The sequence below is a fragment of the Nasonia vitripennis genome (genome assembly GCF_009193385.2).
Source record: "Nasonia vitripennis strain AsymCx chromosome 3 unlocalized genomic scaffold, Nvit_psr_1.1 chr3_random0002, whole genome shotgun sequence".
NCBI lineage: Eukaryota > Metazoa > Arthropoda > Insecta > Hymenoptera > Pteromalidae > Nasonia > Nasonia vitripennis.
In genome coordinates, this window is record NW_022279621.1 from 365,423 (window position 1) to 386,088 (window position 20,666).

General features: G+C 38.0%; 1 protein-coding gene across 2 annotated transcripts; it reads right to left on the bottom strand.

Annotated features, from left to right (window-relative positions):
* Positions 1-7,233: 7,233 nt before the first annotated feature.
* On the bottom strand, positions 7,234-20,127 carry LOC107981660 (GATA zinc finger domain-containing protein 14-like). Of its 2 annotated transcripts, none has more exons than XM_031925587.1 (2): positions 19,972-20,127; positions 7,234-8,722 (listed from the first exon to the last, which is right to left on the bottom strand). In XM_031925587.1, exon 2 carries the CDS (start codon positions 8,718-8,720, stop codon positions 7,833-7,835), a length of 888 nt encoding a protein of 295 aa, XP_031781447.1. In that variant the 5' UTR covers positions 8,721-8,722; positions 19,972-20,127; the 3' UTR covers positions 7,234-7,832. The 2 variants fall into 2 exon arrangements, with proteins under 2 accessions (XP_031781447.1, XP_031781448.1); XM_031925588.1 differs by lacking the exon at positions 19,972-20,127 and adding an exon at positions 19,390-19,461.
* Between the last annotated feature and the right edge of the window lie 539 nt (positions 20,128-20,666).

A 20,666-nucleotide genomic window follows, 5' to 3' on the forward strand; every position in this document is an offset into this window, starting at 1 on the left:
AGTTATTTTCAGAGATTGCCTAATATTTAACCTATTAAAAGACATAAAGAATATATTTAAATACTTTTTTCTGGTTCAAGTACTTACAGACACTGGATTTGTTTGTGGTACAAAGACAATATGTAATACGAATTTTTTATTATATTAACAAAAAATGCCTTGATGATAATCATTAAATTTTTATTGATAGGCTGTTTCCAAATAAAGATAATTTACACACATCTTTTGAAAAAGTACACCCTAGTAGAAAATTAACGGTTCGAATTTGCTAAGACTTCGCTAACTGTTTTAACGGTTGCCAAGCTAAAATTTAACAAAAAATGTGGCTTAGGAAACGCTAATTTGAGGTTACGAGGTTAATCACCAGCTAAATGAATCAATTTATTTTGATAAAAATTTCAATTTTTTACATTTAATATAGTCCTATTCTACTATATAAACAAGGTTTGTATGATGCACTTTATTTCACTTGACCGTACCAAGTCATGAACTGTTATTTCATAATGTTATGCTGTCTGAATAAATAAAATAAATAGAAATTGTTTGTATTAGCATGATAATGGTGCAAAATGCCTCGTCCAATAAAACTAAACTAAAAAAGAACCGATTCGAACATTCATTGTGGTTTGGAGTACAGAAGATAAGAATTTCACATTTTTCTTGGCATCTGTGATTTTCGACCAAAATCTCAAATGTCCCTCCCTGTTCTTCACTGACATCTCCTAGATTAAGAGGGAAGTAATCAAGATGGGAATGTAAGAAATGCATTTTATAACTCATCAAGCAACCCAAATTTTTGAAATTCTCCAACATTTGTTCAACTAGTTCCTGATAGTTCTCACTCTTTTTATTTCCTAAAAAGTTCTCACGAACAGTTTTAAAACTTTGCCATGCAGCTTTTTCTGTGTCGTTTATTTTTGTGATAAATGTTTCGTCTTCAAATAGAGTACGAATTTGAGGACCATCAAAAATACCTTCTTTTAATTTAGCATCACTTATTGCGGGAAACTTTTCTTCCAAATACTGGAAACAATCGCCATCTTTATCCAAAGCTTTGACGAACTGCTTCATGAGGCCAAGTTTGATATGAAGTGGTGGTAGCAGATAGTTTGATGGGTCAATCAATGGCGTACGTATAATGTTCCTCGATCCTGGTTCAAAATGTGTTCTAGTTGGCCATACTTTCTTAACGTAGTGATTTACCCTGTCTCTACTATCCCATAAACACAAGAAGCAGGGATTTTTAGTAAAACCTGATTGTTGTCCTAAGATCATGGTTGCAATTTTAAGATCACCACAAATTTTCCATTGATGTTCCAAGTACTTTATTTTTTCCAATACAATTTCTAAATTTTCATAAGTCTCTTTCAGCTTAGTCGAGTGAGCTATGGGAATGGATGCAAACCTGTTTCCGTTATGAAGCAGAACAGCTTTCAGACTTCGTTTTGACGAATCAATAAAAAGTCTCCATTCCTCGTCTTTATACGTATTCGGTTTTATTGCATCGACTAAACCTTTAACATCTATACAATATACCAACGAATTCTCTTCATCGTTCGTAAAAAAATTCCTAAATTCTTTTTCTCTATCTCGATAAAAAGAGGCCGTTGTTCCTTTTGCTAACAGATTTTTCGTTTTAAGAACTGACGCTAGATATTCTCCTCCATCTTTAGGTAATCCTAAATTTCGAATAAGATCACTTAACTCTTCTTGGTTAAAGGTTTCTGGAGCTTTTCTTGTACTAGCTGGCAGGTATTCTTTGAGGATTCTTCGTCAGATTCTTCTTCAACCTCAGAACCTCCTTCGTCACAGGACTCATCAACTTGCATTTCTTCTACTTCGCCTGAGCGGTCCACATCCATGGGTTCGATACTAACAGTTTTATCCCTGACTTCTATTCTCACAGGTTTCACTACTGAAGAAACGTCTGCGTATACAATTTTAGATTTAGTAGCCGTGTTAAAACCTTTGGTATTAGTCATACAAAAATAGCAGTCATTTTGACACGTTGGAGAAGACCATATCATTGGTATTGTAAATTTCAAGTTTCTTTATGTTTTATCTCTTTCCCAGCGTGTTACCATCGTATAACATCTACTGCAAACTTTTTGTGGCACCCAGTTTACATTTTGATTGGCTACTTCAATACCAAGTTTTGATATGACATTTTAATCGGTTTAAACTGTTTCTTCTCAGTTTGACCTTGAACTGACCTTGACCCTGGCGTGATGGGGCCAAACTGATTCCGGATTTGGATTCAGCGACCAAAAAAACATGAATATGTAGCATTTTAATTTTTTTAACCGTTACTTTCCAATTTGACCTCGAACTGACCTTGAACCTGACGTGATCGGGTAAAACTGACCCCAGATTCAGATTCAGCGACCAAAAAAACATAAATGAATGGCATTTTTATTTCTTTTAACCATTTCTTCTCAGTTTGACCTTGAACTGACCTTGAACCTGACGAGATGGGGCCAAACTGATTCCGGATTTGGATTCAGCGATTAAATAATCATAAATATATGGCATTTTAATTTTTTTAACCGTTACTTCCCAATTTGACCTCGAACTGACCTTGGACCTGACGTGATCGGTTAAAACTGACCCCGGATTCGGATTCAGCGACCGAAAAAACATAAATGTATGGCATTTTTATTTTTTTTAATCATTTCTTCACAGTTTGACCTTGAGCTGACCTTGAACCTGACGAGATGGGGCCAAACTGATTCCGGATTTGGATTCAGCGACCAAAAAAACATAAATATATAGCATTTTAATTTTTTTAAACCTTTTCTTCTTAATTTGACCTCCAACTGACCTTGACCCTGACGTGATGGGGCCTAACTGACCTTATATTCGAATTCAGCGATCCGAAAAACATAAAGATAGATAGGTCTGATTTCTCGCGCAGACAACTTTTTTTATTTTGTGTGCCGGTGTAATTTAACAAATTCAAGTGAGATACAATAAATAATTGTCAGTATTTAGGCGTTAAGTAAATAATGCTATTAATTTCAGCAAATAACGCAGTCTGTACACATCGTATAACAACGTTCGCGTGGCTCAAATAGCTAAGGCGCGTGTCATACGAATTTCGCCTCCTGGAAAGCGTAAGTGCGAGTTTCCGATCAGACTCAATTTTGCGGAAACAATTTTTTGCATAGAAATCGTTATTCGATACAATTCTTTAACGAAAACTCTCACTAAGCGTGTTAATACCGAGCTTTTCATATCTAACCTCAAATTGCAATATCCCACGTGTAACTGGATTCCAGTGTTTTCCTAACTATTATGGGAAGTTACTATTAAGCATACTTAATCTGTATTATATACAGCAATCCCTAATTAACTCTTTTAGAAGCCAACACAAAGAAAAGTAACTGCTAAAAATAAATCAGAAAATAATATAGATAAATAATAAGTTTATCTGATAAAACAACTTATAATTGCATTTATCATTTTGAAAAAATCATACCGATGGATGTGGATAACAATAAAATTGTATATTTATCATTAAAAAAAAGCAAAAAAAAAAATTCATCAAAACGAAAATTTGATTAAAACGGTATAGTATTTTATAATATCTTATCAATAATATATCAATAGATGATTAATTTTTTTTTATACATATAGCCCATACTTATTATTAAAATTCAACTGTCACATTAACGTTGAAGTGTGTATACTGCGTTAAATATTTATTTAAACGTACATTTTGGAAAATGAGTAGTATTGATGTGATTTTTAGTATTAGATGCAATTAGAATTGTACTTAATTTTATTGTTTTATTGTTAAAGTTATTGAGGAAAAGGAAGAAAGTATAAGTCAGAGTCAAGTCAAAGGAGAAAAAGAAAAACAACAGGTCAAAAAGACAGATACTAAGAAGAAGATTACAAAAAGAAAGCTAAATGTCAAACAAGAAAAGCCTTTACGAACAAAAAGGTGTATAAAAAAGAAAAACGACTCCGATTTCGCTTATTTTTGAATAGTTGCGAAACTTTTTGCACATCTTGACCTTGAAGTCCATAAGACTGGGTTCCAACCCACTCGATTGACTTTTTTTTATTCTAGAGTTATTTGGCACGATGTGCAGTCTTAAAATTAATTTATTTGTTAGGAAACAAGTATCCTGAAACGTACGTAATTGTTAGGATAGAACCGATTCCACCAACTAACAATAAAATATTATTAAAACGTGGGCGCTTAGCTACTCTCCCATCCGGGGAGATCAGTGAGAACACTAATTTGTCGAGGCAGAACTGTTTGATTTAACCGAAATGTCAAAGTTCAGAAATATTGAATTAAATGGTACTTACTTTGTTCTGTGGACTTCTGGAATTTGAGAAATAATTTAACCCGAAGGGATGCTCAGAAAGACTGGGATGACTGCTCGGAAAAGATTGCGGGGTTTAGATCTCCTTTTTGGCAAGATGTTTTAGCAAAACGGAGGATGGGTCAAAATTGGTTGTATATATAAAATGACTTATTTTCCAAAACTCAACACATGGATTGCAGTGATGTTTATTATCAACTGATCAAAACACAAATTAAATCAGACACTCAAATGAAACAAAGCTTATTGAATTACTCAAAATCTAAACTCTTAAAATTAGCGTCCTTTCTCTAGGAGCGCACACCCTGGAGTGTCGTTTCGGGGGAGGTGATGCTTGAGAGAGAGTCGAAGCTTTCTCCCACGCGGGGTACTTACTTCTCCTCTCTTCTTACTTCAGCCTAGCCGCGCTCTTTGTCTTACTCATTAGGTCTTATGGGCCTAATACTATGGTCAACGGCTAAACTGCAGCGTCGGCTGTGCACGCGCGCTTCAGCCGAGGGAGGAGAAGTTTTGGTTACGGGTACATTCCTTCGAGGCTTAGTTAAGCGTCGAAGTTTCTGGATCTTCTTTTTACTGGCTTTGTGTAATTCTTATATAATGTTTCTAAATAATTTATCCAGGAACTTCGTCACTTAACAGTAATTTATTCCTAACTTGAATATGAAATGAAACAGTATACATCTAACTCGTTTTCTCAAACATTTTAGTGTGAATTCTGGGATAAAAGATCCGCGCCCCCACCCTTCTGGAGCGAGCGACTGGTTGTATGCGGAAAGAGAAGCCACCTTACTCGCAGGTGCAGAGTCTCACTCCCCCGACACCTGTGCATCTACAGCCGGAGAGCTTTTTTACATATAACTATGTTAAATTACTTTTCTGTGAACTGACATTGTGTCTCTATAGCTGGGGCATTTTTTATTGTTTTTATCTATCGCTGCTTATAGCTGCTGTATGTTGTGCGAGCTATAAAGGAGATGGACTGAAATAGTTGTATTTTCAATTACAGATAAGCGCACCATGAGTACAGCTGGCTCGTTCAGTCCATTCTCTGTGGAGTCCCCACTGATGGATACCTGCGAAAACTAAATATATTTATGCAAAAACCTGTCCACTGAACAGGTCATCCGCATCATTGGCAATCCCATTGACCAGAATGCAATATATGCTATATGTTATATGCAATCCTGCAAAGCTACGACGTATAAAAGAGGATCTTGATCTTGAACCGCAGCTCTTTTGGTCCTGAACGCGCGCACGCGACGATGATATAGAGTGAAACTTGAAATCGTTTGGTGTGGAATTTGTCTGGTGCTTGTGGTATCACTTTTGGTCTGGATTTTGGTGAGCAATAAAAAAACTTGAATTTAATTTTTAGCGTAAGTTTAAATGTTAAATCTTTTAGCTGTCGGCAACAACAAGCAAAATGAGGAATCCTACTCAAAACTGAGTAACGAATTGTCCTATGAGGTTAAAGTTCTAACCTGCTATTTACTGATTTAATATCGGTGTTGTGAGATGCATTTTGGGCAATGAGTTGTATGAGGTATCTTGGAAGGTTTTTTTTTTTTTTTTTTTTTTTTTTTTGGAATTTGGGCAGGATCAAGCTTTTTCAGGTGTCTATCAGCTGTTCTAAGTTGTAGCTGTTGATGTGTGCCTATGCTTTTAAATAATTGGTGCGGTCCTTGGTCCCTTGCCTCTATGATCACATGATCATATTAATCAGCCCTTGCGGCGCTTGATTAAGAAGAGAAAACATATCGTTTCTCTTTGAATGTCGAGAGCATCCATATAGAGGTCTCACGGTCAGGTTTGCTTTTGTTCAGAAAAGAATTCTGGAAGCTACTGGTACGCAACCGGCAATTGTGCTTTCTTTGTATCTCATTGATACATGGAATTTCTTCAAATGCATCACCTTTTGCTTGCGTGGGATGATTGGTTTGGATGGATCGTTCTATCTTGGGTAATCTATTCTCTTTAGTTTTGTCCTACCTTGTAATTTGTTTTGGTTTCCCCTTGCTGTCACACATGTCGTTGATGATGTTCTGGTACACTTTAACCTTACTGTATAAATTTAACTATTACTGTTAATGTTGCCTAATATTAATCTAAATATATGTCCTAACCTGCTACTGTATATTATGCTAATACTATATTTCATTTGTGTTAGTAAGTAGATTCACTTTCGATTATATTATATATGATATTAGTTCCTATAGTTTAATATTTATATTATATTAAGGTGTATTGTTTAGATATAGGTCAACTGGTCAGTGAAAGAAAATGTTCTCTCTTTTTTTTATGAAAGGTAGTACAAAACAGTATTTTATTTATTAGATGACAATAGTGGTAACTTGGTTCAATAATACTTATGTTCTGCATCTTTTATTGACTACAAAACTTTTATGGCACTCTTGGTTTCTTAAATCTAACTTAAACTAGCGTCACGGTGTCGTCACTTAAAAACTAACGTCTAATATCTTCTTGAAGTCAATTTTGTCCAGTTCTTGTCGTAACTCATTTGCTGCTTCGTCCTCGTGCCTCGCTGGTGCTTCTGCCTCATCTGCTCTCTCATTTTGATGTTGTCTATTGTCTATGGTCAGTTGTCGCTGTCGTATTGATCTGGCTATTTCTACTTCATTTAACTCTTCATCACTTGATGAGCTGTAGTCGATGTATAAGGCTCTGTGTACTGAGACTGGTGCTCTTGTTGACTGCGTTGCTGTCCCTGCTGTGTCAGCATTCTGTCTCTCGTCGGCTTGTCTGCTGGTACTCGGTTGTTCTTTTTTTTTTGTCTTGTAGCCGTCGTCGTAGTGTAGTTGTGGTGCAGTCGCGTGTGTGGTCTGTAAAACTCTGTATCGGTATTTGGTCTCCGCATGTAAAATGTAATAGTGTCTCAGTAGTCTGTGGCGTTAACTTCCAGTCAATTTTGTATTTTCGTGGTCCGTTTAGTTTGGCGTCGATGGCGTCTATTTTGTCCTTGTAAATAACGTATCCTACTTTTTCATTATTCTCCTTTTTCCCGTTCGTTAACTCTATCTGTATTGCTTCTCCGTATTTTATGAAGTCCGCTCTAAATTCCTGTTGTGTCGTGTCAGGTGGTGCGAGAACATACAGTTTTGTGTTGTTGGCGGGGTCCAACGTCCATCGTCTTTGTCTCTGTGCGGGTTCCTGTGGTCCTTCGGTTCTCTGTCGCTCCTGTGCATTTTCCTGCGTCGTCGCTGGTTTTGTCGTCCGTTGTCTTCGATTATAAGCCCATTTCGGTAAGTATGTATTGTAAGTTTCTGTTACTGCTTTGTATGCGCTGTCCTTGTGTCTGTATTGTATAAATGCTGTATAACGTTCGTCTTCGTCGTTCGGTTTGATGCGTCGTATGTCAGCTATTTCTCCAAATGTTGCAAATATTTCCGTCAGTTCTTGTTTGCTTACTGTCCGCTGTACTCGTACATAAATAGTATCGTCCGATCTAACGTATTCTGTTGTCGGTGGTCCCTGTTCTCATTCTTGCCGTCGAAGTCCTTGCACGTCCTCGTCTGTCCGTTGTATATATTGTCTGTACAGATTTATTATTTTTCGTGCATGTCTGTCTAACTGGTACCGTGTAGATATCGCTTTAGTGTCGTCTGTCGTGGACATGTAGTGTTCTGTGTGGCATGGTCCGTACTGTCTGAACAATGCCTCTGCGTCAATTGTGTCTCCTCTGTATATAGCTGTTATCGTATAAGCGTCCGTCAGGTTCATCTTGAGTAATTCCACGTTGTTTTGGGGATTGTACTGCAAGGGGTAGCCGTTATCATTAACATTGTCGTCGCTGTTGATATCGTTGTTGTCTGCATTGTCGATGTCATTACTGCCGTAATTGTCGTCATTGTTGTCTGGGATGTGGGCATTGTCGTTGTTCATGTTGTCTTCGTTATTGTCATTGTCTTGCTGTGGAACATCTTCGTCTGAATTTAAAATAACTTCGTCATTTTCGTCGTTAGCGTCGCTTTCAGGAGTGTCGCTAGTGTTGTCCGTTCCGTCGGTTCCGTCAGTGGTACTGCTGTCGCTGCTACTATGTTCGTCGACTGTGTCTGAGCTGTCCGAATCAGTCGGTGCTTCTACTCTCTGTTCTACTGTCATCCTGTCCTCTGTTCTGGATGTCTTATAGTCGCTTCTGAGTCTCGTCGCGCTTGTCCGTGTTCTGTACTTAATAGTTAATCTCGCTGAGTCATGGTGTGGTCCTCTTGGAATGATTTCAAACGTGACGGTGTTGTTTGGTCCATAACTGTTCAATAGCTTCATTACCATAGGGAGTTTTCCCGCGGGGTCAAAACAGATTGTGACATGGTCCAAAACTTCGTCGAAGACGATTGAGGTGACGATATTTTTCAAAACTTGGTCCATATCTGAAAATAATTCAAAGAGAGTGGTATGATAATTATATGTTATGTGTGTTTGGTTATTTTAATTCATGCGATGTATTTTCGTTTATGCATTCATTCATTCATACAGGGTCATTGGTCCTAACTATTGTTTATTATGGTTATATAACACGGTCGCAAAATGTAAATTTATCTGTCTTATTCTATGCTCATACTGCTATCATTTTCATCTAGGTCAGGGAGAGTGGCTTCTAGGGTCTTGGGTCTTTCATGGCTCACTCTATTTCTCCTGGGTGTTGGTGGATGTCCGTTGTTTTCCTTTTGATTTTCCAGTTTTGCTATTTTTTCGTTTAATTCCATAATTGTCTCCTGTAGTGGCTGTAACTTGCTCAGTGGGTCTTCACTGACATTGTCTTGGGTCCAAGCTATTTGCTTTTTGCATGTTATTTCATGTAAGTTGTATATTTCTACTTCTATCATCTGTTTGCATCTTTCATGGAATTTAGTATTTGCGGTTCCTTGCGCTGCACGTGGTATTCTTCGCGGTTCGGCAAATGTTGCTTTGTACATTGGGTCACTCTCTTCCTTGGCGGCTTTGGTGTCTTCTTGTGTGAAATATTGCACGTATCCGTATGACAAACGTCCCTTTTTGTCTCTGACTGTTTCGTAGTATGCTAGTGTCCCGAACTGGGCGAAATGTCTGAAGAACATTTCGTCTTTCTCTCTATCATTGCCGTCCCAAGGCAGTAGACAGAACAGTCTGTTCCTGATTAGTTGAGGTGTTGATGGTTGACTAACCACGTGTACTTCAGATCTAACTGTTGGTTCTTCTTTTGGAGTGAGGTCTATCAAATCTCCTATTGCTGTTTTTGGTCCTGTGGTTATCATGGGAGTTTGGTATGGTGCTGCTCTCTTGCTGTTCCTCTTTAATTTATTTTGCTTGGCTAATAGGGATCTGAGTTCATATGCTTTTGCTATCTCTCTTTCTGAGTTGAAAGATAGCGTTATCTTTTTGGTCTCTCGTTCATATCTGTATTTTTCTACACGGGCGTTCTGCGAAATGTTTGTTCTTGGTCTAAAGTCCATTGTGTATTCTTTTGTCTGCAAATAGATTACATCAATCATGTTAGAGAAAAAAAATTTTTTGATTGGTTAAGCATTGTTTTGCTATGTACAAGCGTCCTGAAAATTCAAAAATTTAATTTCATTCACTCATGAGCATTCTGCTTCTTGTTTGGGTAGTGCAAATTTCTTTGTTGTCGATTGCGCGTTCGTTTTAGGGTTTTCGCGGTCTAGTCACAGGATTGCGTGGTTTTTATGGCTGCCTAGAATGTCTTCGAGTTCGATTTCCTCATCTTTTGTTTCGATCTTTCGTCTTTTGGTTTTTATTCTCGGTGATGGGTTTCTGCGCTTCTTATTCTTTGGGCAGCGCCATTTTCTTAGACACTTCATCTTTATGATGATAATTATTATTGTCGTTACTATTATTAATTGGACGGTCATGCTTCCATATAGTACTGTGTTTGTACTGTAGTTTTGTCGTTTATGTTCGCCTATTTCTCTTAGTTTGCTGACTATTTCATGCAATGGCCTTCCGTCATTGTTGGCCATATTTGGTCCTAGCACATCTATGTTTTCTGAGCTGTGCACTTCTAAACTGGTGTCTTCTTGATTCAGTAGGGGGTAAATATCTGTTATTTTTAAGTTTATTTCTGGTTTGTACACGTAGGTAAACTCGGTGTTCCTGGTAACTTCTCCGGTGATGGTCGCCTCAGCCGTTGTTCCTATGCATATTGGTGCTATGTGAACGATTCCTGCGTCTTTTATCGTGACCTTGTTTTCATGTTTGTCTTGGCAAATGATGTTTAGTATTTCTGGTCGAATTGTTGAATAGAGCCATGATTTGTCATAATTTAGGTACGTCCACTGAGTTTGTTCGCTCAGTCTGTATCGTATATCACATTGTGTAATGGCCTTTTGACTGGGGTTCAAGAGCAATGTTATTTCACAGTCCCTTGATTCTGGGACATTCCTGAGTGCTCCTAGTATTGGGCATATGTCTGCATAGTGCGTTTTAATACACATTTGTCTTTGGTCCTCATTGAATTTTATGTATCTGGTATGATCGTAGCTAATGGCGATGTATTTATGTGATGGTCTTATGAAGGCTTGTCCCATCGTTTCATTTTTCATGTTTTGTGGTATGTTAATAGGGTGCATCTTGTACAATTGATAAGGCATGTGATCTACTAGAGGAAGATTTAGCACTGCTAATGTTCGCCCATTCTGGTGAATGGCGTCAATTTCCGATATTCTGGCTAATTCTTCGGCTCTCATGTGCTCTGGTGGTGGTGGAAATTCTAAATCTTGACTCACTCTTTTTACATCCATCTTCATTTGTTGAACCACGTCCTGTTTCATAAGGTCTGAGTGTACTTTTCCTTCTTTTAATTTTCGTAGGATTTCTAGTAATTTCTCATTACTTTTAATCACATGGTCCAATGTCGATTCTAGTAGTTTAACGTATATTACTACTTCAATTTGGTACTTCATTTGATCTTTTTCTCGTAGTATTGTTTTGATCGTCTTTGTTAATTCTTTTTCGAATCCTTGCAACACTTTCTGGTAGTTGCTGGTTATGTTGTATAATTCCTCAAATTTTGCTGAGATTATGTGGAAATTCTCATCTAGTAAATGAACCATTTTGCTTTGGTCCTGGAAGAGCTGGTCTATATTTTTATTTATGTTGTCCACTTCGTCGTTAGTCACGAGTCCGAACAAACTGATACTTATACTTCCAATTGTGCCTAGTGGTACTAGTCTCTTTGTCCTGATGCTTCTTGGAATTCGTGCTGTGGGGTACTGTGTGTTTCTTTTAGATTCCGAAGTCCCTTCTTTAAATTTTCTATTTTTATTACGTTGAAGCATTTGTCTTTTATTATTACTGTGAATATGTGATGTTTTTTGAATGGCGTGACTAGGATTTGGCCTATCTTTGGCCTTTTACTCTTGATTTTCGTTAAGTCTATGGCTCCGATTTCTACTAATAATCTGGTTACTGGCCAAGTGTTGTCGCAGTCTGCCAATAGAAAGTGAACAATGTTATCTCTTCTGTGCGTGATGCATTCTCTTACGGTGATTATGTTCTGGGGAATCTTCTTGAATGTTATGTGTGTTGGGGTATCTTCCGATTCATGATCATTTTCTGTTGGAGTGTAGTCTTTGTTTAGTGGCTCTAGGTCTGGTGATGTAGGCAGGAGAAAAGGCATTGTTATTTCAGGCGGTTTTGAAAATCTTATGTCTATTATTGATCCATCTTCTGCTTCTATTTTACTTAATACTCCTAATTTCCTGCGTGCTTTCGTCTTATTTTGTGGTGTGCTCTTGGCTGTAGGGCTACCACTTGTTATCGTCGGGGTCACACATAATGTTTTCCTTGGCGGCGGCATAATTATGTCAGCCAGGCTTTCGATGTCGGAGTCGCTTCCTGAGTTTTCTTCTCTTGTGGTCTCCTGTAGCTTTTGTCGTGCTCTTTTTATTAATTTCTGCACGCTTTTTCTCCATACATTATCTATATCTATTTCTTCTTCTGTTTGAAACCGTGGGTCGGATGTGTAGATTGCTTCACGAACTTCATCTGCTACTTCATCATCATCTGAAGAGTGTGAGGGTATCTGTAGCTGTATCGCAATTTCTGTCCCTGATTCTGTGGTATTGGTGTCTTTATCCATTTCATATCTTTTCATACTCTCTTCAAATTTTCTGCTTGCTTCTTCTACCTCTTCCCTAGTTAGAGTCGTCTTTACTGATAGGTTCTTAATTGATTCGTCTTCGGAACTTTCTTCTGTGTTGGATCCTTCTATTGCGCTGACCTCTATTGCAATGTTGCTTATAGTTTTATCTTGGTTTCCTTCTAAAGAAAATACTTCATCATCTTCTGTTTCTTCTTCCGTCGTCTCTGTGTCTTCTTGTCGTAGTCCACTATACCTTGGGTCTGGTATCGGTGGCTTCTCTGAGTCGGTGTCTTCGTTGGTTGTCGAAGATAACCACGATCGTCTAGATGGGTTGGCTGTCATCGATGTATCGGAATCTGCATCGGTTGAACTTTCTGGGATTTCCTTCAGCTGAATGGAGCTAGTTTCTGCTGTTAACGCTTCAGTCGATGTTTCAGCTGTGGATTTAGCTGTCACTGGTTTTCCTGGTTTTGTGGCTTTTCTTGATGCAACGGGTTTCGGTACTCTGGGTATTGCTCCTTGTTTGATGTACCGTCCCACTGGACTCTGTACTTGTGCGCGTCTTGCTCTAGTTCTTTGAGCTATCACGCTATGCTGCAACTTTGGTGCCTCTTTATTGGTTTTGGCTCCTATGGGTCTTCCTCTTCCTCTAGGTTTATTTGCCATGTCGCCTGTTGATTGTATCCTGGTGCGTGGTTGCACAATTCCCTTGACTGATTTTGCTACACTTGCTGCCGCCTTTTCTTGTTTACTTTGTTTTTCTTCTATTACCATTATTTTGATACTAGGTAGATTTTTGTTGATCTCTTCTTCAGTCATTTCTGGTGGATTCCGTGATAGTGCATCTGCGTTTTTATTCAGCTTTCCTGGTTTATATTTAAAAGTGTACTCGTACCCGGTGAATCTAAACATCCATCTCATGAGTCTTTGGCCTGGGTCTTTTCTGCTGTGCATCCAGTTTAGTGGTTCGTGGTCACTAACTAGTGTAAATTTTCTGCACAATAAATAAGGTCTAAACTGGTGCAAGGCGTAAAGTACTGCGAGGCATTCTTTCTCCGTGGTTGAATGATTTCTCTCGGCTTTGTTGAGCGCTCTAGACAAATATTGTACTGGGTGATCGAAGCCGTCCTTTTCTTGGCTTAATACTGCTCCTATTGCGTAATCTGACGCATAAGTGGTCAGTGTGAACTCCTTGTTGAAGTCTGGGAATTGTAATATGGGTTCTCTTACAAGGCAATCTTTCAATATCTGGTAGCTTTTCTCGCAATCTTCTGTCCATTCAAATTTTACGTTTTTCTTGAGCAGGTCATTTAGTGGTTTAGCTACCTTCGCAAAGTCCTTAATGTACTTCCTGTAGTATCCAAACATTCCTAGTAGCGTTCTTACATTCTTTGCTGTCTTTGGTGTGGGTAACTTTGTTATTGCTTCCACCTTTTCCGGATTTGGTTCAATTCCTCTGGAACTTATTATGTGCCCTAGGAATCCTACTTCTCGTCTAAAAAATTCAATTTTATCTGGCTGCAGTACCAGTTTGGCGAGCCTTAGTCTATCCATCATATGCCTAATTCGCTGTTCGTGTTCTTGTAAGTCCTTGCTGTAGACTATAATATCATCTAAATATACTAACATCTCTATGTTTTGCAAACCTCTAAGTGCATTTTCCATTAAGCGTTGAAATGTCGCTGTTGCGTTCTTCAGACCTTCTGGTAAACGTGTATACTCATAATGTCCGTTGAGGGTTGTGAATGCTGTCTTGTAACAGTCTTCTGGTGCCATTGGTATCTGCTGAAATCCACTTGCAAGGTCGAAAATCGAAAAGTATGTTGCACCACCTAATTGGTCCATGATGTCGGCAATGTTAGGCAGAGGGTAGGCGTCTCTGATTGTCTTTTTATTGATCTCGCGAAAGTCGATTACCATCCTCCATCTTGGGTTTCCATGGCTGTCAGGCTTCTTTGGTACTATCCATATTGGTGAGTTGCATGGTGAATTCGATTCTCTAATAATTTTATCTCGCAATTTCTTTTCCACACTCTCTCTGACGACTTGCTTATGTTTCGGAGGATGCCTATATTGTTTCGTGTTTATAGGTATGTCGTTCTCTAAATGTATGTGGTGCTGGATCATATCTGTACACGGTAACTTGTCTCCTGGTAATAAAAATCTATCTAAATAATCTTCCATTATACGGTCCACTATTTTTAGTTCTTCTTGATTCAAGTGACTTCTTCTAATTGATTCTTTCACCTTCTCTAGCCTCTTAATTCTGTCCACTATAACTTCACCATTAAATTCGCTGTCAAATGGTATTAATTCTTTAGCATCGACCTCTATCATGACGTCTTCTTCACTCGTATTAATCGCCATCATTTTGCAGGTGTTGTTGTCGTTAATTACTACTCCTTCTCCCAAAAATACATTTTCATTCCCTACATCGATTCTGGGTATGTATCCTTCTTTTAATTCACTTCTGATTGATTGATTCTTACAACTTGCCGAGTTCTGGCCTTTAAAACATGTTTCGTTTTTGCTGGTGTCTTCTCATTTTTGGATACATCTGTTACAGGTGCTTCTTTATCGTCTTTCTTGTCTTCGACTTGTAGCACGTTGCTGGTTTTGTAAGAATTATGTGCCCTTTTTCTCTTCTCTCTGTATTCTTTTTCTTGTCCCAGAAATGGCATTGGGTGCATCACGTCTCCGCCTAACATTAGAGCATTGTTAAAATAAGAAATGACAGCCTCTTCCTTCTTTAAATAATTTCTTCCTAATAGTCCATCGTGTGGTGTCGGAAAATCGTCTGTCACTATGTGGAATTTCACTGGTGTATTTCTGATAAGCAAATAAACTGCTCCTAGAGTCGGTACTGTTCCCGTGGTTATTCCTCCAAGATTCCTCACATCTTTCATATTTATTGGCATGCCATCGTGTATAAAACTTAATTTGATTAGATTTACACTTGCTCCATTGTCTATCATGAATGTTAACCAAGGTTTCGTGGTTCCTTGTGGTATGTGTACTTTTATTGCTGTTGGTTCATCATTTTCCCAATTAAACTCTTCAGGTCCCTTGCAGTCGGCTGTCCATATATTGGAAGTTCCTGTTCCCTTGTCATTATCGCCATCACTGGTACCTTTTGCTGCACCTGGTTGTTCTGGCTGCTCTGATTTGGGTTTTGCCTGCCTTGATTGTAACCCTGTGTTTGTTGTTGATATTTCTGGTAGTCCACATTCTGCTGTGGTTTCTGGATAGGTTGTTGGTTCTGTTCCTGGCTCGTCATTCGTTCTCCATGACGAGCCCTTTGAGAGTTTAAATTCTCTCGTTCGTTCTCGTTTTGTTGATAGTTTCTTGCATTGCCGTTTCTCCAGTTATTGGGATAATTATTGTAATTCTGTCGTCTATCCGGACCACTAGATTGATAATTTTCACGACGTCCAGTTTCGTGATTAAAAATTTGCCTTTGGCTTCTTTGACCATAGTTTATATTCCACGACGGCCAATTGCTCCCTCCTTGTCTGTTGCTGTTGTTATACCCCCGCTGGTATCCTCCTCTATTGTAATTGTTGCCACTACCATTTCCTCTCTGATAACCTTGATAACCATCTTGGTTGTAGTTATTCCGGTTATAATTGTTCCTCCTATGGTCATCTTGGAATTCTCGTTGGCGTTGTTCAGGCTCATTGACGTAGATTACGTAGTCTTCATTTTCGTTGTCATATCGTGCATAATCTTCTTCCTCCTCGACATATCCTGCACATTCTTCTTCTTCAGGCATATATCCTATAAAATCGTCATGTCTGCGATTTCTGTTGTCATATCTATCTTGATTTCTGTATTCTTCATTGTTATATCCGCCTCTATTCCACCAATTCCACCTTGCGGTATCCATTATTATAACTATCCCTTCTTTCTGTATTATAATAACTTCGATTCACTCGTGGCCTGGAGTCCGGTATGATCCTGGCTTTCATGCGTGTTTCTAGTCGCACAGCCTCTTCGTATGCTTCTCGTAGATTCTTTGGTTTGAATAAGTCCACTCTTTCCGATAAATTAGCTGGTAATCCCCTTATGTATATATCGACTGCCAGCATCTCCAATGGTTCCATCATCGCGTCAAGGTTGTCACTTCCCTTTTCTTCTTTCAATGCATTCCTGGCACTGCTCAGTAAAACGTTCAATTCGTCATAAAAATCTCCTACAGTGTCTCCTTGCCTCATCTTGACCGTCTGGATACATGTGTTATAATAACTAAAGTCCCTGCCTGGACCAAATCTCTGCTTTAAATGTTTAATTAAGTCTTCTACTGTTGTTATGGTTTTGTTGTTGAGACTCTTCTTCGCTGCTCCGGTTATTCTCTGCAGCACATTTCGCATAAATTGTGGTCGTATTGCCTCAGTTACAAGTTCATTTGCATTCTTCAAATCTTGTATGTAGTCTCTTAACTTGGTGTGTTTCCCGTCAAAGCTTGGTATGCCGCTTACGCAACTCATAAGCATGAAGCTATTGGCCATGGTGGTAGCCAAGTCTGCTCCTGTGTTTTCACCCGTCCTATTGCCGGTCTCGTCTGTCATTTTGAATAGATTTACTGCCTCTTAATTGTCGTAGAAAATTCTAAATAATCCTCTAGATAGTTCTCTAAATGCTTCTAAAACATTCTTGCTTTATAGAGAATCCGTAATTCCGTGCCACTATTTTATTAAAGCCTTATTTCCTCTCCTCACAATCCCAATATTATATTTATCATATGTTATTATTATTATTGTAATTAAAATTTTATGATGTGGGTATAGATAATATATTGAAGTATATTAAGGGGTAACGTAAACGAAATTGTGGGATTTTTGATATTTAATTTTCGTGTAATTATTGTGGGGTTCGATAAATAATAATAAATGGTGATAATGATTAATAATAAAACCAGTAGTCAATAAAATATTGTAATAAAATATTAATACTAAATTAATATTAAGTGTTCACGGGTATATGTCTAAACTAAAGGCTTATCCAACGAGAATCATCAAATCGTGCATTTTTTTTTAATGGGAAAAAGAAAATTTGTGTCGTGTCCTCTGTCAAAATTTAAGTCAAATTTAAATTAAGAGTGATGGTCCGGTTTCGTAAATTCAATTAAAATATTTACGTGATTTATTTTCTTCGCAAAAATTCCCGAAAAGAAAATTTAATTATGCTAATTATTTTGTATAATTCAAAATTAATTAATTTATTTAAAAATAATAGATGACTATTTGTTGTTATCGATTATGTAAATGAATTTCCTCTAAATAGTGTTTTCGAAATGAATTCGCCTATAATTATTAACATATAATGTTTGAATAATAGTCTTAACCGTAAAGATTATTTATATTTATGTAAAAGCCCTATTATAAAAAAAAAACTATTGTTTCTGAATGGTCTCAAACTGTCACGTAATATTTCAAAGTCGTAAGGAAATAATTTAATTCCAATGGACACGCCCTTGTTTTCGTTAATCCGGTCTAAATACAGTAGCAATAGTTTAATTGTTTAATTACTGAATTTACTTTACAATAATTCTCTTGAAAAGTCTGGAAGTCCAATATTCGAATTGAAATATTCACGCGCGCTCCGCCGCTCTCAAAATGGCGTCCGCCCGATCTCGAGTCTATAGTCACTAGCTTGGGTGTGGCACCGCTCTACACCTAACTTCTCAATACCGTCAAACTCCCTAGTCGAGTCCGTTTGCGTCAGCTGTTGCCTCGTGTTGCGTCACGTGTACTTTTCGCTTTCAAATTATTGCTAATTGTTTTGCAAAAGGTGAACCGTGCGTGTCGTTTCGTATCGTTCAATCAAAAGTGCGTGTGCGTGCTATCACGGTGTTCCTGCAAAGGTCAAAGTTCGGGCCCAGGATTGTTCCCAATGTGGCAGCTGCAACTCTATCATCTGACTCAAATAAGTTGTTTTTTTTTTAAATAAATATTAAATTTCTTGCAAACAACCCGAGAACTATTGCTTTGTGTAAACTTGTTTTGTCTTTCTTTTCAGCCTTCGTGGCAGTCAGCAGCAGCTTGAATTTTTTTTTACAAACATCCTCAAGATCAAGGAGGACAGTGCTGAGTCTGCATGACGTCATGGGTGTTTCCTCGCTCAGTGGTCGAAATATGGTATTAATTATTATCTGGGGTACAAATACGCATGAAATTAATTATTTTTGGTATTTACAGGTTCTCAATAGGCGTGTCAACACCCAAGTTAGCTGGTTCGAGTGCAAGAGCCCAGACTTTCTCCTGCGAAAGCCGGAGTCCAAGACTCTACGTAGCAGCCTCGTCAAGGCCCTGGCTCAACTTCTGGCGATCACTTGCCAGTGCACTCTAGTGCTACTCGTCGACCAGATTCTGGGTGTTTCGGTTATTTTGGAGCACGAGCAGTGTCCTAACGGGCCCACCCCTACGTGTGTTCTGTATTCAAGAGTTACAAGTGTAATTTTAGTTAAATACAGAGTGTCAAGGCGAATGGTGTCATTAGAATTTGTGTTTTCTTTTTTTTTTTTTTTTTGTTAGTTCTGAATTAGACTGTAAAATGTAGGACTATGCCAGTTTTTTTTTTTGGAGTCAAGTGTCGGCAATCAAAATGTAATGCAAAAAAAATTGTTGAATGAAAATTGGTGTGATTCTATGTGTAAATGTTTTGGAAGTTACTGTTTTATGCGTCTCTCTGTGTACTGGTTAGTGAACAATAATTTGTGATATCAAACTACGGAGGTATATTGTAGATTGTTGGTGTGTGACTCGAATGCGATGCCAATTTTCAAAATCTTGATTCTACTCTTTGTGTGTAATATCAAAGTGCTTATAATGAACTTTTATGTGTATATGTTGTATGGCAGGACTCATCAAACTGCTTGTGCATTGAGTGTGTAAAGAAAATTGCTGGTGTAAGAAAAGATATTGTGTAATATTATTGCGTTTTGTCTTATTTGGGTACCTCTCCTAATATCCACTGGGTCTCAATGATTTTTAACTAGTAAAACGTCCGAACTTATTAATTGTAAGAGTCACAAGAAATAATAAAAAAAATTATTTTAAAATCACTGACGTTACTGCGCGTCCCACCCGATATGTGGCTGCAGTGTCGTCACGGTGTCTTTGTGTGCTTGCGCGCGCGTCTCGAATTTCAAACTCCTATCAATGCTCTTGCTTTTTATATTCTCTCGTTTCTCTCTTCGTCGCACTTATGACTTTTTAATATTTTTCGTCTTTACGCGCACTTAATTGGGATCGTTTTTTTTTATATGTTCACTCACTCACCAAAAAAAAATTATTTTAAACACAGAAAACCAAACAGTTTTGCAAGCAACAAAAGCTAAGCAGATCCCGGACGAACCCCCAATTTTGTTAGGATAGAACCGATTCCACCAACTAACAATAAAATATTATTAAAACGTGGGCGCTTAGCTACTCGCCCATACGGGGGAGATCAGTGAGAACAATAATTTGTCGAGGCAGAACTATTTGATTTAACCTTTAAATGTCAAAGATCATAAATATTGAATTAAATGATACTTACTTTGTTCTGTGGACTTCTGGAATTTGAGAAATAATTTAACCCGAAAGGATGCTCAGAAAGACTGGGATGACTGCTCGGAAAAGATTGCGGGGTTTAGATCTCCTTTTTGGCAAGATGTTTTAGCAAAACGGAGGATGGGTCAAAATTGGTTGTATCTGAATGACTTATTTTCCAAAATTCAACACATGGATTGCAGTGATGTTTATTATCAACGTATCAAAACACAAATTAAATCAGACACTCAAATGAAACAAAGCTTATTGAATTACTCAAAATCTAAACTCTTAAAATTAGCGTCCTTTCTCTAGGAGCGCACACCCTGGAGTGTCGTTTCGGGGGAGGTGATGCTTGAGAGAGAGTCGAAGCTTTCTCCCACGCGGGGTACTTACTTCTCCTCTCTTCTTACTTCAGCCTAGCCGCGCTCTTTGTCTTACTCATTAGGTCTTATGGGCCTAATACTATGGTCAACGGCTAAACTGCAGCGTCGGCTGTGCACGCGCGCTTCAGCCGAGGAAGGAGAAGTTTTGGTTACGGGTACATTCCTTCGAGGCTTAGTTAAGCGTCGAAGTTTCTGGATCTTCTTTTTACTAGCTTTGTGTAATTCTTATATAATGTTTCTAAATAATTTATCCAGGAACTTCGTCACTTAACGTAATTTATTCCTAACTTGAATATGAAATGAAACAGTATACATC